The sequence below is a fragment of the Peromyscus eremicus genome, chromosome 11 (genome assembly GCF_949786415.1).
Source record: "Peromyscus eremicus chromosome 11, PerEre_H2_v1, whole genome shotgun sequence".
Lineage (NCBI taxonomy): Eukaryota > Metazoa > Chordata > Mammalia > Rodentia > Cricetidae > Peromyscus > Peromyscus eremicus.
The window spans coordinates 62,241,651-62,257,986 of record NC_081427.1 but is presented as its reverse complement, the minus strand read 5'-3'; the positions used below and the strand labels follow the sequence as shown (position 1 = coordinate 62,257,986).

Sequence of the window (16,336 nt, the reverse complement as noted above, 5' to 3'; positions counted from 1 at the left end):
AGACATTGTTGACATATTTATTGTTTGTATATATTGTATATAGTTATTGTACTTATTGTATACAGTTATTCTTATATTAGTTACAATTTTTTTTATTTTTTATTAGACAAAAAAAGGAAAAATGTGGTGATATTTTATTTGTGTCCCAAAATAAAATTTATTTTGAGTATTAGAAGAAAAAGCCAGCCACTATAGTAAACCATACATGTCAGGCAATGGTAACATACATCTTTAATCCTATCACTTGGAAGGCAGGGATCGGTCTAGATCTCTGTGAGTTCAAGGCCACACTGGGAAAAGAGAGAGGTGTGGGGGCATACACCTTAAATCCCAGCAATAACCATGGAGGTCTGGAGGTATGTACAGACAGACAGGAAGTGATAGAGCTGGGCAGGAAGAGGAAGTGATGCAGCTTGACAGAGAGAGCAAATGTGATAGCAGAACAGAAAGGCATATAGGTGTGGGTATACAGGAAGTAGGTCTCTTCAGAAGCTGAGGTGTCAGTGAGGTGAGGTTCGTTTGTGGCTTTTCCTATTCCTCTCATCTTTCAGGTTTTCACCCCTGTATCTGGCTCTGTTTTTTATTTAATAAGACTGTTTAGCAATTCATCTACACATAACAAATAAGGAGATTAAAGCATTTTAAAACTGTCTTCTGACTAAAATAAGCCCAGGCCTAGAATTCTATCAGACGTTCAAAGAAGATCTGAAAGAAATACTTCATAACTTGTTCAAAAACAGAAAGTCAAAAGCAAAAGGAGCACTTCCAAACTTCTTTTAAAAGTCTGTACTCTAACACCAAAACCAAGTAAAATATGAGAAAGAAAGAAAATTACAGGTCAGTATCCCTGGCAACCATTATCTTAGACTCTGTTCTCTTGCTGTTAAGACACACCATGACTGAGGGAAATATAAAAGAAAGTATTTAATTGGGGGCTTGATTACAGTTTCAGAGGTTCAGTTCATTATCATCATAGAGAGGAGCATGGCCACATACACAATACTGGAGCAGTGGCAGAGAGCTGCATCCTGATCCGCAGGCAGAGTGTGTGTATGTGTGTGTGTGTGTGTGTGTGTGTGTGTGTGTGTGTGTGTGTGAGAGAGAGAGAGAGAGAGAGAGAGAGAGAGAGAGAGAGAGAGAGAGAGAGGAGAGAGAGAGTACCAATGGGCTTTGAGACACCTCAAAGCCTACTCCCAGCAACGCACTTCCTCCTATCAAAGAATTCCACTCCCTGGCAACTAAGCAGTCAAATGAGCCTATGATGGCCACTCTCATTCAAACCACCACAATTTATAAATGTAAAAATCACAATTAAAATACTTGTACAGTGAATACAGGCATTATGTCAATGAGATAATCCATCACAATTAGCATGGCTTTATTTCTGAAATGGAGCAATGGCTCATCATATACAATATATGTAATAAATCATATGTATGTGGTGACTTGAATCTATATGGTCCCCATAGAGTCATGTGTTTGAATGCTTGGCCCATAGGGAGTGGCACTTTTGGGAGGTGTAGACTTGGAGTGGGTGTGCCCTTGTTGGAGGAAGTGTATCACTGTGGAGGCAGGCGTGGAGGGCTCATATACTCAGGCTAAGCCCATTTTGGCACAGTCTCTCCTACGGCATGTGGATCCAGATGTGAAACTCTCAGCTCCATCTCTAGCACCATGTCTGCCTGCATGCTGCCTTAATTTCTACCATGACAACAATGTACTAAACCTCTGAAACTCTAGGCCAACCCCAATTAAATGTTTTCTTTATAAGAGTTGCCATGGTCATGGTATCTCTTCACAGCAACAAAAAAACCCTAACTAAGATATCATATAAATAGATTTAAAGACAAAAATCAGAAAAGGCCTTTGACAAAAATCCAATGTACCCTCATATTTGAAGTTCTAAAGAAAGTAAGACTGGAGGGAACATATCTCACGTAATAAAGTCTATATATACCTGGCTAACATCATCCTAGGTAGAGAAAAACTCAAAGTAATCCCAGTAAAACCAGGGGAAAAAAAACAGTGTTATCCACTATCCCAATTCATTTTCAATATAGTCCTTGAAACAATAGCAGGAACAACAAGAGAAGTAAATTAAACAGAAAGAAATAAAAAAAGAAGTAAAAGTATTCTTATTTACAGAAAATATAATATATATTTGAAAAAGTCCCAAAAATTCCATTAGGAAACTTGCAGAAATTATCAACGACTTCAACAAAGTGGCAGAATACAAAATCAACTTTAAAAAATCAGAAGTCATATACTAATAACAAACATGTTGAGAAAGAGATCATGGAAACACTCCCATTCCTAAAAAATAAAGTAAAATATTCAGCGATAAATCTAGCTATGAAGGTGAAAAACCTTTCACAGTGAAAACTTTAAATCCCTTAAGAAAGAGATGGAGAAAAACAATAGATGATGCAAAGACTTCTCATGTGAATAAGCCAATCTGGATGCCGGGACACTGGTAAAATTAATTGTTACGCCTGTAAATTAATTGTGTCTGGTAAACTTTTAATTATGATGTCATTTATTCACATTTTTAGCTTTGTTTGGTCTTTGGTAATTTATAAAAATTTGTCAAAATATTATTAATAAAATTCAGGAGTCAAAGATCAGGGTAAAACCTGACAGATCAGAGAAGCAGCAGGGATGCGACCAGTTACCTCCTCTCTATCTCCTCTGATCCAAAAGGCTGATTCTGTAATTACACATTTATTAAAAGTTACAGCCATTATGGGAATACCAATACAAATTAAGACTGACAATGCTCCAGCATGCCTCTAGTTAAATGAAAGTTTTTTACATGTTACAACACAGAGCATATTACAGGTGTAACATACAATACTACAGGACAAACATTTATATAAAGATCTAATCATACTTTAAAAGATATATTTAATAAACAGAGAGGGGTAATAGAGCACCCAAGAGATAAATTACACAATGTTTCATTAACTTTAAATTATTTAAATACTAATAAGAAAGGAGTGAAAGCTGTGAAGAGAGATCGGATAGTACAAAAACAAAATGCAAAATAAACAAAAAAAATGCTGAATTAAATCAGTTTGTATACTTTAAAGATGTGTTGATCTCAGAATGGAAAACAGGTTATATGTTGTGTTGGGGAAGAGGCTTTGCTTTTGTTTCCATAGGAAAAGAAAAGCTATGACTACTGTCAGGATTGACAAAGATTAGATTCAAACAAGGATAACCCTTGATAAGGAGAGGTGATATTTCATCAAACAGCATGACCTTTCCATCTAAACCAACTTATATTTGATCAGATATAACCTGCAAAAAAAGAGAAGTCCCCAAAGTCAAGGTTGAGGCAGTATTTGGTTTTTGTCTTTCCAAGAGAATAAAAACATCCAACTAAGAAATCTGAAGACCACTGGACAAATGAGACATCAGAACAAGAAAAGACAAATATGAACCAAAAATATCCCCCAAAAAGAATAAATTGGCCTAATGACACATTACACAGGATAAAATTTCATAAATCTTCCCAAATGTTTATTACTGCTGTTGTCTACAGACATATAAGGCAAATGGTCTTTTTGTAGTCCCAATTCACTTGAAAATTAAAGCTGGCTTTTGAGCTAGAATGTAGCTCTCTCCTTCTCTACACTCAAGCATGCTTGTTAGAGAAAAATCCATAATCTCTGTCTTATGTCAGAAGAGTCACATGATATGGGACAGAAAAAAAAAATTAAGGGACTATTCTACTGCCATAAATCTCATAATCCTTTGGTTTTATTTTGATTCTTTAAAATTTTTCTTAAGGTATAAATATTATCTCAGTATTTATAAGATATATATATATATGTATATATAAACTTTCTGTCATGATATTAATGGTGATATAAAGTACTACCTAATTCTAGAAATAAGCTTCATCTACCTTCCTGTACGTGATTTCAGGCTTGAGACTAAAGCAGGTAACTAGGCACTGAGTTTGTGTATCCCAGATGTACTTAACAAATTGTAGTCCTTTAATCGCTCAGAGATCTGCTATATATGAGATTTAGCATGTGTAGGTTTTCTGCAGTGAACCACAACTATTCTGGGCAGTGACCTTTGAGGCCTCTAAGAAAATGATGGGCCCTGAGAATGATGATTCCACTTGGATTCTGATAACATCACTAGGCTGACAAACACCACCCAAAGTTAGCTTTGGACTACGAAATGCTCAGGATATCTTCAAAATAGGTAGCTAAGATAGTCCAGTCCCATATACTACTCCAACTTCAGATATAAGCCCTGTACTTTCCCATTACATTGAGACTGGACAACAGCTAGCTCTCCCAGGACTTAATCATAATCTCAATATTATCAGGGTCCTCTAAAGATGCCACTGCCCCCAAACATCAAAGTACTCTTAAGAACACGAAACCCACATTCCCAAAAGGAGGGATGGGTGGTTTCTGGTCCTTTGGTGGATTGTTTTATCATTATTTAGGTGGGCTAGTTGCAAGTTGTTATTGGCCATGGTTAGAGAGGAAACTAAGCAAAGAAGATTAGATTCAGGAATCTTGTTCTGAAAAAGAGAAATTGGGGGTTACAGAAATGACACGATAAAAGAATAGATTATTGAATCTACTTTTAAACTAAAAAGCAACAACTAGTCTTAAATATTTTATATTGGTATGGATTTTTTATATGGATATAAATTTGAGATTATTTTTGTTATACTGTATATATGTTTCTACTCTTGTTAGAGTATTGTATCTATGCAGTTCATTTAACAATGTAATGTAAATTTCCAGTCCTTGAAAACTATTATTATAAACTATTTAAGATAATTAAGAAACGCAGGTTAGTAGTCTTCTATAACAATCAGACATGTAGTCATGTTAGGTATGTTTTCAAGGTAAAACATATATTTTAGATAGATTAGTCATCTTCAAATACTTCAGAGATCTACAGAATATGGCATTTAAGATGTTTTAATAGCATAAGGCTTTTCATGACAGCGAGACATGTCTGCTCCTGGCAGAACAAATTTACATCAAAAAGTATGATGGGTATCGAAAAACCTCCATATGGAGTTTGCTTTCAATGTGGCAAAACTAGCAAGGGCAAGAAACTGCCCTTGCCTTGACTGCTGACAGTATGCTGTCAAAATTGGACAAGAAGGACACAAAAGAAATCAACAGCAGAACTTTGCCAAGACAAGGTAGGACAGTCCTTCAAAATTCCTGCTCCACAGAAAACTCTGTCAGATATTCTAGGCCTGTAGGCTGAAAATGAATGCCCCAACATTGTAGAGGTACCTTGAGTGACTGTCCAGGCAGCCAGCTATCTTTGCCATTTCTATAGTTTTGGAAGTTGTTTGCTCTGGACTTCCTGTTTACTCAGGTAATATTATATCCTTTTCTGATCTTTGATGGGGTTGAAGAGTAGATACTTACACTTACAGTTTTCCTTCTTACCAAATTCAGAAATTTACGTAAGAGATGTAATGTTCATAAGGCTGAGAAACATGAAAGCTTAAGTTGTTTATCTAAAATGTTTTAGGTTTAAAAAGGTATTTTTAGGATGGTAATGCAAATTATGATAGAAAACTGGTTTAGGAATAAAACTTGGACTCAAAAAGATAGATATTATAGTATTTTCTCCAAATTTGCCAAATACAAACACACTGAAAATTGTAACAATGTAATAATTGTTCTCATTGTATATAGTTTTATTATGTTAGAATTAAATTTTTTTCCTTTTAATTTAAATAAAAAGGGGGAAATGTTGTGTGATATTTGTACAGTGTATGAAGATGTATTATTGTGTGTAGCTGAAAGTTTTCCTGTGACTTGCCAGGTCCTTTAGCAGCTCAGATCCAAGTAAACACACAGAGGCTTATATTACTTATAAACTGTATGGCCAGTAGCTCAGGATTATTACTGACTAGCTCTTACACTTAAAAACCCATAATTCTTATTTATGTTTAGCCACATGGCTTGGTACTTTTTCTCAGTTTTGTCTTCACATCTTGCTTGCTCTGTGTCTGGCTAGAGACTCCTGACTCAGCCTTCCTCTTCCCAGAATTCTTCTTGTCTGCTTATCCCACCTATACTTCCTGCCTGGGAACTGGCCAATCAGCATTTTATTTATCAACACACATTCACAACATACAGAATGACATTCAACAGCATTTCCGCTTTTCTGTTTAATCAAACAGGAAGGTTATAACTTTATCATAGTAAAATTACATATAATATAACAGTTACCAAACAAGAATTACAATATCTAGTCTATTTCTATTTGGCAAAATTAAAGAAAATATTCTATCTATCCTATATTTGTGAGTCTAAAGTTTACATCTAATTTATTTTTATCATAACCAAGGAAAATTATACTAATCTAGTCTTCAAATAAATCAAAGCCCTCAGAAGGATATAACATTATCTAAGTAAACAGGAAGAGCATTGTAGGCCATGTTTACCATCAGCTCTCAGAAGCAGTGGGTCTATGCCTCCATTAAAGTAGCATGTACCCCAGAAACCAATTGTTTGTTGTTTGTTTGGTGTTGTTTGTTTTGTGTACGAGCAATAGTTACATCTACCACTCAGTGCTCTGTGTGGCTTGGAGACGCCAGTGTGTACCACGGGGTACATCCTGCACTCAAGATCAAATGCTGGGTCATCTCATGGTCAACATGAGACATGAAGCAGGAACCTGGTTTTGGCTCAGTTTAGAATCGCATATTAAGTATTCTCAGGTTTCAGGTGGAAACTCAAACCTCTGCGTGCCATTTGTGGCTGAAAGTTTTCCTATGTCCCGCCTGGCTACTGGCCAATCAGTATTTTATTTATCAACACATATTCACAGCATACAGAATGAGATTCCACAGCAGCTGTGATGGGTGTGATAGAGATCTGAATGGCTAATACCTAGGCAGGAGAGGATACACACAATTTCCAGCAGAGAAGATAAAGGGACAAATCTGAGTGCTCGGAAAATGTCAATGGGAGGCAGAACAATTCGGTTATACGGGACAGAGGAAAGCAAATCAAGCCACATGATAGAAAATAGAGTAAAGGAAACAGGTTAATTAAGTTATAAGAGCTAATTAGAAAAAAGCCTAAGCTAATGCCAAGCTTTCATAATTAATAATAAGTCTCTGTGTGTTATTCGAGTGCTGCTGGTTTCAACGGGAAAGCGTACTACACCCAATTGCACCAGGAAGTACATCATCTTGGGCCAGCTGACAAGGAATATTCAAGGTAGGAGCAACTTCCTCATGGCTCACACAAGCTAAAAACACCTGTTTTTATAAGCCTAGTACAGTAAATCTATCGTGTAAACATACTGTTCACCATTACAAAGGGAGGCCATTCATTAGATTATTCAGCAATATAAAGATCAGTGTGGGTATTTGAACTTCTTTGCTGTTTATGAACAAATATCTCCAAAGTATAATTAGAAAGGAGAGAAAGAAGCCTGGTAAGAATAAAATGACACCTAAGGAAATAACAATCATAAGAAAGTCAAATCTTTTACAGAAAAAAAGTTCAATTTTCCTTACAGTAAAACATTCGTATAAATATACTTACATGGTTTGTTAAGTGGTTACATTTCAATGATAAACAACAAACAATATGTGTCTCTACTTCTTTGCTCACATTTTTGTAAAAAATCTCTGTACTTTTGAAAGTAGATGTAAGAACTGCTCAAGGGGCCAGAGATAATCAGTAAAGTATTAGTTATATAATGATGGCGCCTGCATTTAGATTCCTGCACCCACTGAAAAACCACACATCTGTAACTCCAGCTCCAATTTAATTCTTTCAACTGTTTTCTAGGGGTGAATTCAGGGCTAGTGTTATTGCCAGGACCATCACCATGGTAGTAATGTACCATTTTCTCACAAATTCTACTGACAAAGCTGAGACTTTATTTATTCTCATTGGCAATGTACTTATCCTTGGTGTGTTGGTACCTGTTGTGCAACAGTTTCCTCCAAGATTGAAACATTCCACTCCAATGGGATGTTCCTTAAGTGGGAAGACAAACAACTCAAAAGCTCAGAAAGTCCCTGACACTGACAAGATTCACTAGACCACTTTTGACAGAAAGCAATAAAAATCTGAGAGTCCCTTTCAGATGGAAGGAAGCTGAGCATCAAGGAAGACTCTCAGAAGAGCCAACCTCTAAAGAAGCAAAACCAGCCAGCTGTTTGAAAGAGGTTTAGATAAACTGAGTCACTTAGAAAGGAAACTTTCCAGCCTGTTGAGTTGCCTACAGGGTGTGCAGTGTTTCCGGGTTCCCAGCTTTTGTGAGCTGTCACTAATGTTAAGGGTAGGCTATGATGATGCACCTGTCTTTGAATCATTTCTGCTCTTGTAAATAACCACTCACCTATAGTACTGTAAGTAACCTCAATAAAACTTATTAGTTGACCAAGTTAGATTTTGGTGGTATCTGTACTTTGAACTGTCCTGGGTTCTCTATCTGGGGAGAGCAGACACGTGTTTTTCATTTCCCCATTAAAGTTTTGTCACACAACAGTAGCTACTGGGTTTTATAACTATAAAATTCTATTTTTCTTTGTAATTACTATGATTATCGTGAGAAGCCACTTTGAATGGCAATTATATTTGGTTTTCTATTATTGACTATGATGGACAATTTTCTAAAAGACAAATATACTAATCAGGACAAGCAAGATTATGCTGAGATGATCTAGGTGACCCTGTGCTCTCCAGAAGGGAATTCAAATGTGTATGATTAGTTTCCAACACTCTAACCCTGTCTTTGAACTCCTGGACCCACTTGGGGTTGAGTAGGGCAGCCAACTTCCAAAGAACACGTATTTACGTTCTTTCAGGTCACATCACAATCAGCTATGGAACCTTGAAGGCTGTGGGTAGGGCAACCTCGGAGTCAGATATCACTTGTGAGGCTTGCCTCTGATGTGTTAGCTGCATGGTTAAGGCCTGGTGTCTTAACGGTGGCTAGGACAATCCTTCTGATTTCAAAGTTCTGCATCATTAGCTTGGTTACTGAGCCCTTGCTGGACCATCCTGAGAAAGTAATCCGAGAATTCCATGGGGTTTCCCACAATGGACCCTGGGGAACTGTCAACATTGTGAATTCGCCAAGCGATTCTCCTTGAGAGCTCACCTGGATTCATACTCTGATCCTGATGTCCAAAGTCAACCCTTGCTCATAAAGAAAAGCTATTCTGAGCTCTTCATCCTATGGACTGATAGGTTCCTGACCTTGAGCCAACTTGTGGATTATACCATTACTGGAATAAGTAATTCTTCAGATATCAGTGTAACAATAGCCCAAGAAAACCCAGCCAGAGTCAGGCAGACAGTTGCACTCATTTGGAAATAGGAAGGCTATTCCATACTGGGGAGCCAGCACTCAGCAAAGCCCAATCCAGAAGTGAGTCCGTGTGGCAAACTAAACAGTGTGGGATGGAGATGAAACCTGAAGCTTTTGGGCAAGGTCGAAAAAGAAAATACCAGGATAAAGGTGGGACAGAGATTGAGTCTGAAGCTTTGGGACAAGGTAAAAAACTGAAATGCCATGATGAGGGTGGAATGGATTTGGAGTTTGAAGAGCCCAGCAAAACTCCAAAGAGGACACCTCAGGAACAGCAAGACCTAGGGCTTCAAAGTCAACAGCCATGCAAGGATGAGCTACGGGAACCCCATCAAGAAAGTCTAAGACAACTAAAGCCCCTAGAATGGGCTAAAGGTCCACAGGAGCAAGGGAGAAAGTCTGGGGATGGTGGGAAGGGTCGCAAGCGGCCCTGGTGTGTCATAGAGGAATATGCTGAAAACCACCAAAGGCAAAAGTACCAAAGGTTACTGCAGCACCTTCCACCCAGTGATTGTATAAAATCTCACCAACAGAGGGCTTACACAACCCTGGTGGATACTCTGAAGATCAAAGATTGTGTGGAAGGGCACAGTCATGGATCCACAACAACCCAGTGTGATCCTAAACAATCTACTCTTGTTACCACAAAGGAATGTGTCTCACCAGACAAAAAAGTGAAGACGTGTACAGAGAACTCTTCTGATACACAGAAGAAAGATGCAGTAAACCTTGAAGGAAGAAGGGGACACCACTTGGAGCCTGACTTGCTAAGAGCAGAGGCTCAAGTCTTCCTGCATAGTGGCAGCAGTAGGTCACTCCCCAACAAGATGCCAGTAGTTATAGCAGAGAAAAAGCCTGTTGCAGAACAGGAAAAGGGCAGAGGAACGGATGAAGTCCCTAATGTTACAGAGGACATGGAAAAGGAAATAAAAAATGCACTAGGTCCAGGACCCCAGGAAGAAATCTTAACTAGTGCATTCAAACTGCATATTACTTGAGGAGATATCCACACACTAGAGAATGGTAAGTGGCTCAATGATGAGATTATCAATTTTTACATGAATCTTCTGGTTGAGAGAAATAACAAAAAAGGGTACCCAGCTCTTCATGTGTTCAGCACTTTCTTTTACCCCAAACTAAAGCATGGAGGCTACTGTTCTGTTAAACGATGGACTCGAGGAATAAAACTGTTTGAAAAGGAAATTATTCTAGTACCTATTCACCAGAGGGTACATTGGAGCCTGACAGTAATCGACCTAAGAAAACAAAGTATCATATACCTCGATTCAATGGGACAGACAGGGCAGAGTATTTGTGAGACCATCTTTGAATATTTACAAAATGAGAGCAAAACTCGAAGGAACATTGAGCTGGACCCTTTGGAGTGGAAAAGATACAGTATGACTTCAAAGGAGATTCCTCAACAACTGAATGGGAGTGACTGTGGAGTTTTTACTTGTAAATATGCAGATTACATTTCTAGAGACCAACCACTTATCTTTTCTCAGCAACACATGCCCACTTTCAGGAAGAGGATGGTGTGGGAAATCCTGCATAGTCACCTACTGTAACAACATCCACCTGGTTGCTATGGCACCCTGCACTTTTCCATTGACGTTTCTATATACCTCAAGCAAGATGGGTTGAAAAGATTCAAAACAGATACTGAGCTGCCTGACATGGAGGAAGCCCACTCTCTTCAATGTAGTCCTGACCTGGGGAGTCCTGACCAATGCCATCTATACCTGCAAGGAACTACTGCAAGCTTAGAAACCGCTGATCAACCCACACAAGAACACATGTTCAAAAAATATTGTTTTAGTGTTGGATTTAGTTTATGAATTGTTTTAGGGTTGGTCTTATTTTATGAATTGTTTTAAGGTTGGATTTAGTTTATGAATTGTTTTGAAGTTGGATTTAGTTTATGAATTGTTTTAATGTTAGATTTATTTTACGAATTGTTTTAATGTTAGATTTAGATTATGAATTATTCTTTTATCCTCTTCTCGCAACAATGATTGTTTATATTTTCACTCACTCATTTACAAACCTTGGCAGCTATCATTTTACAACATTCTCTAGTTACCAACTCTATTCCTTGTTTGAACTGTGTATTCCTAAAAGGAATGTCCATCACAATGTCATTCCTGCTTAAGATCAGGAGGGACATCAGCAAGAAGAGGCAGGAAGTGTTGACTAGCATCACTAATGCTGGAGTTTTATCTGTTAACTTGAAGATGGAGGTGTTTTTTTCTTTTATGTATACTTTAAAGATTGAAAATAGTAAAAGAAAGGACAATGAATTGCACAAACTGATACTTTTCTGACCCATCACACTCTACTAGACTTGTATAGGATGCAGAACTGTTGAGAAAAGCATCAGTTATTTAAAGACACATTCTGTCCCAGAATTAAGGAGACTTGCCTTAGTTTGTGGAAGTTGATTAAAAGTAACTATAATGGTAAATATCCATTATTATCCCAGGTCTCGTTGAATCCAAACATCAGCTTTGCTATATTGAATTATCTGAAAAGTTTGATTCAATTTAAAGTTACGTTTTTTCCTTAATTCATTAGATTAATATTGCTTTGTCCCATTCCCACTGTGGAAGTGGGGATTTAGGGTTGATATTGCTAATTATACAGTAATCCATTATACATGTGATGAACTATATTTAACTTCTCTGTTCATTATCTTAAAGTTGTGTTTATAAAATTTTTATATAATAAAGTTTAAAGTTGTTCAAAACATATATTGCAATAAGAAATGAGTATTTTTTTATATATTCTACCTACTAAAGTTAAATCAATATTAGATAAACAATTTAAGTAGACCTATAATCCCAAGTAAAATAGAAGCAGTAATTAAATGTTTACCAACAAAAGAAAACAAAACAAAAATAACCAGTACCAGATTGTTTTAGCATAAACTTCTATAAGACTTTTCAAGAAGAGTTAATGACAATACTCCTCAAATTATCACACAAAACAGAAACATAAAGAGCATTGCCCAATTTTTTTAAGAGGCCACAGTTATCCTGATACCTAAGCCACATAAACACTCGACAAACAATGAGAATCATACGCAAATTTACCTCAAGAACATTGATGCAAAAATTCTCAATAAAATACTTGCAAACTGAATCCAATAACACATCCAAAAATTCGTCCACCATGAACAAGGTTCATCCCAGACTGCAGGGATGTTTTAACCTATGTAAATTGTTAAATGCAATCCACCATATAAACAAACTGAAAGACAAAAACCAGATAATCTGCTCAAGATGCAGAACGAACGCGGAGGCCGCGCACTATTCCAGGATGTGCAGAAGCCGTCTCAAGATGAGTGGGGTAAGTCCCAGGAGGCCATGGAAGCTGCCTTGGTCCTGGAGAAGAGCCTGAACCAGGCTCTCTTGGATCTTCATGCCCTGGCTTCTGCTGGCACAGATCCTCACCTCTGTGACTTCCTGGAAAACCACTTCCTGGAAAACCACTTCCTGGATGAGGAGGTGAAGCTCATCAAGAAGATGGGCAACCACCTGACCAACCTCTGTAGGGTGGATGGGCCACAGCCAGCACAGACCGGTGTGCCAGTGCAGACCGGTGTGCCCTCGCCGTCTCTGGGCGAGTACCTCTTCGAGAGGCTCACTCTCAAGCATGACTAGGAGGCCTCACCTTCCAAGGGGCTCCCTCCTCTGCTCTGCACCAGCCAGCCTCAGGACCTTCACCAGAACCTCTAGGCAGCTTTGTAACAGCTCTGGAGCCCCTCCCAAGTCTCAGGACCAAGTGAAAATAAAGCATTTTGAAATAGCGGAAAAAAAAAAAAAGGAACATTTAATTGGGGGCTTACTTACAGTTTCAGAGGATTAGTTCATTATCATCATTGTGGAAAGCAGACAGGCATGATGTTGGAGCAATAGCTGAAAACTTTACATCTTGAGCCATAGGCAGAGAGTGATAGCAAGAGTGAGAGTTGAGAGAGACAGAGAGAGAAAGAGAGAGAGAGAGAGAGAAAGAGAGAGAGAGAGAGAGAGAGAGAGAGAGAGAGAGAGAGAGAGAGAGAGAAAGGAAGAGATTGTGCCTGGTGCAGGATTTTGAAACCTCAAAGCCTACCCCCAGGAACACAGCTCCTCCAACAAGGCACACTTACTCCAACAAAGCAACACCTCCTAATCCCCTTAATTCTTCACCAACAGTTTCATTCCCTAATAACTGGGCATTCAAATACATGAATATTGGGGACCCTCTCACTCAAACCACGTAGATGCACATCCATCTCTAGGATGGTGCCTCCAGCATCCTAAGAACCTCCACTAAGCCTTCACAGTTAGCATTACTGTTCCTACTGGGGACCAAGCTCCAACATATGAACATTCAGGGAACAAATCACAGGGTCATTTCTCAAGAATAAATTGCTTTTGCCTTGCTTTTTTGACAGTTTCTATTCCTCGGCACAAACCTTTGCTTGTAGATTAGTGGATGACAAAATCTTGATTTAGCTCTGTCTTTCTTATAAGCCTCAGATTTAAATATATTCAAGTGACTATTTGTTGTCTCCATTTCTAATACAGGTGCATCAGATGAAACATTTTAACACTGACATTATTGTGGGTATTAGTATTGACATATTACGACACTTATGAATAATGTCGACTCTGCCTACATACTCACCTAATCCTGGTTTCTCTCCTCATTGATCTGCACAATTGATCATTATCCAACCGCTCATCTTTTTTCCTGTCTCATTAGGGTCTCTTCCTCCTTTCTTCTATCAATTTGATCTGTCCACTATTAGATATCTTTGTTAAGTGTGTAGTCTATCCTAGACGTCACTCTGATTTCTCGATACGTAATACTTCATTTAATTATCATTATTCAAACAAATTGCAACTCCTATTTTACAGAGGAAGAACCTGAGATTCAAGTTCATGAGGCGATAGAGAAGGACGCAGGTAGAGGAAGGAAGTGAAAAGGTTTAGGGAACAGGTCAGTTTGGGATAAAGAAAGCACACTGCTTAAACAACAACAGAAAGAACTTCCTTTGCATTATTAGGCCTGCAGCAGCTGCTCGGGCAAATCACCAAAGCACAGTGAGCTCCTATGGGTCATGAACTCTGTGTCTGGAAGATAAAGTTCCCCCTTCTGTCTGCAATTCTGAGCACTATTCTCTCACCTCATCTGTGGTCAGTAAACCTCCGTCACCCACATGATCCATCTTCAATGGTTCCGTGTGCAGAGCGTGTTTTCTTCTTTCATCCTCCTTTTTCTAATTATACTCATTATTCAGTATTCAAGTGAGGATGTTGGTGCCTGGATCTCTATAGATTCCCAAACCTGCAGATGCTCAAGTCACTCATTTATATTAGTACAGCATTTGTATGTAACCTGAGTATATCTCATACATATTGAATTGGATCTAAATTACTTATGGCAGATAATTATCATAGTTAATCATGATTTTTCATGTAGAGTAAAGTGTTCTTTTTGGTACACCTTTTGGTGAGGGAAGTTCTAAATACATTTAAGAGACGGGACAAATTGAGGGAGGAAAATCCTGTCGTGGACATGGGTGGCCCCATGGAATAGCCTAAGGGCCTACATGGAATGAACAGGGAAGAGGAGGCCTGCTTGACATTGTGGGCAAACTCCAGTCCTCCTGAGCAAATGCACCTACTGCTTCTGCCATCACTTGTGGACATCAGACCCTAGCTTCTTTAACCTTTCATCATGGACTCACTCTAGTGTCTGTCCAGGTATTTTCAATGCCTTTAACCTCAGGTTTGGGCTACATTACTCATCCTCCCTGTTCTGAGGTACCATGCTTCCTGGAATGAGCATCTAATGGATTCGCTGATCCTCTGTCCATCATGCATCCATCTTGTAGGCCACCCTTCATTAAATACCTAGACTCCAACTGCTTATGCTCATCTAATACTTCCCCTAATATTTTACTAATTCTATTCCTTTAGAGAATTCTCTTTGATACACTACAACAAAATAAATAGTCATCACAACTATGCATATGTTTAGGAAATAATGGAGAAACATCTGTATGTGCTCAGTATAGGTTTTAACTTGTTAATATATTTTCGATATCCTGGTTGAATCCAAGGGTGCAGACAAAGAGAGGCAGCTATACTGTTTCCTGCTGCCTTTCTTATTTCTCTGAAAACCCTGTTTTTGGATTTGGAAATTCAGTACAGTGACCATCTCCCTTTCTGCCTCTACTTTTTACACTGTGTAGATAAGCTAGCATTATCCGTTAGAATTTATTCACGTATTTATCTAAAGCACATCCTGATATGCAATGTACAGAGTTCATAGTGCCTCATCACTGGACTGAGCCCTTCCAAAGTGGGTTCCTAACCAATCCTGAGTACACCGCATAACACTCCAGTGCTGTGGGATGGTCTGTATGTAAAATGTGTTGCTCTGATTGGTCAATAAATAAAACACTGATTGGCCAGTAGCCAGGCAGGAAGTATAGGTGGGACAAAGAGAGAGGAGAATTCTGGGAAGTGGAAGGCTGAGGCAGAGAGATGCTGCCAGCCGCCGCCATGAAATGCGAGATGTAAGGTACTGGTGAGCCACGAGCCACGTGGCAAGTTATAGATGAATAGAAATGGGTTAATTTAAGATAGAAGAACTAGATAGCAAGAAGCCTGAGCCATTAGGCCAAACAGTTTAATTAATACAAGTCTCTGTGTGTTTGACCAAACAGTTTATTTAATGTAAGTCTCTGTGTGTTTGATTGGGTCCGAGTGGCTGCGGGACTGGCGGGTGTATATACTCAGGTTACATACAAATGCTGAGAGAAGGTCAGGCAGGACTGGAGAACTCCCCAGCTACACTCCAGAGGTGTTCTACAAATATTAGAATGATAGAAGATTGAGTTCGTAAACTATTCAGGTCGTCAGGTCACAGCCGTCATTGGCTTTTTGCTGAATGACCTCTACATCTACAGTATGCCTACTGTCACGCTGTCACTGTCACGCTA

General features: G+C 38.6%; 3 protein-coding genes across 4 annotated transcripts in view; 2 read left to right on the top strand and 1 right to left on the bottom strand.

Annotated features, from left to right (window-relative positions):
- Nucleotides 1-16,336, bottom strand: part of Xrcc4 (X-ray repair cross complementing 4) — a 296,572-nt gene that overhangs the window by 216,627 nt on the left and 63,609 nt on the right. The window lies entirely within an intron of this gene.
- LOC131921977 (sentrin-specific protease 2-like) lies at nucleotides 2,460-10,910 on the top strand. The gene is given in 3 exon segments (XM_059276721.1): nucleotides 2,460-2,473; nucleotides 7,143-7,229; nucleotides 9,278-10,910. Coding segments are annotated over 3 exon segments (1,734 nt in total).
- Nucleotides 11,019-13,083, top strand: LOC131921976 (ferritin light chain 1-like). The gene is made up of 2 exons (XM_059276720.1): nucleotides 11,019-11,043; nucleotides 12,610-13,083. The coding sequence occupies exons 1-2, from the start codon at nucleotides 11,019-11,021 to the stop codon at nucleotides 13,002-13,004; spliced, it is 420 nt and encodes a 139-aa protein (XP_059132703.1). The 3' UTR covers nucleotides 13,005-13,083.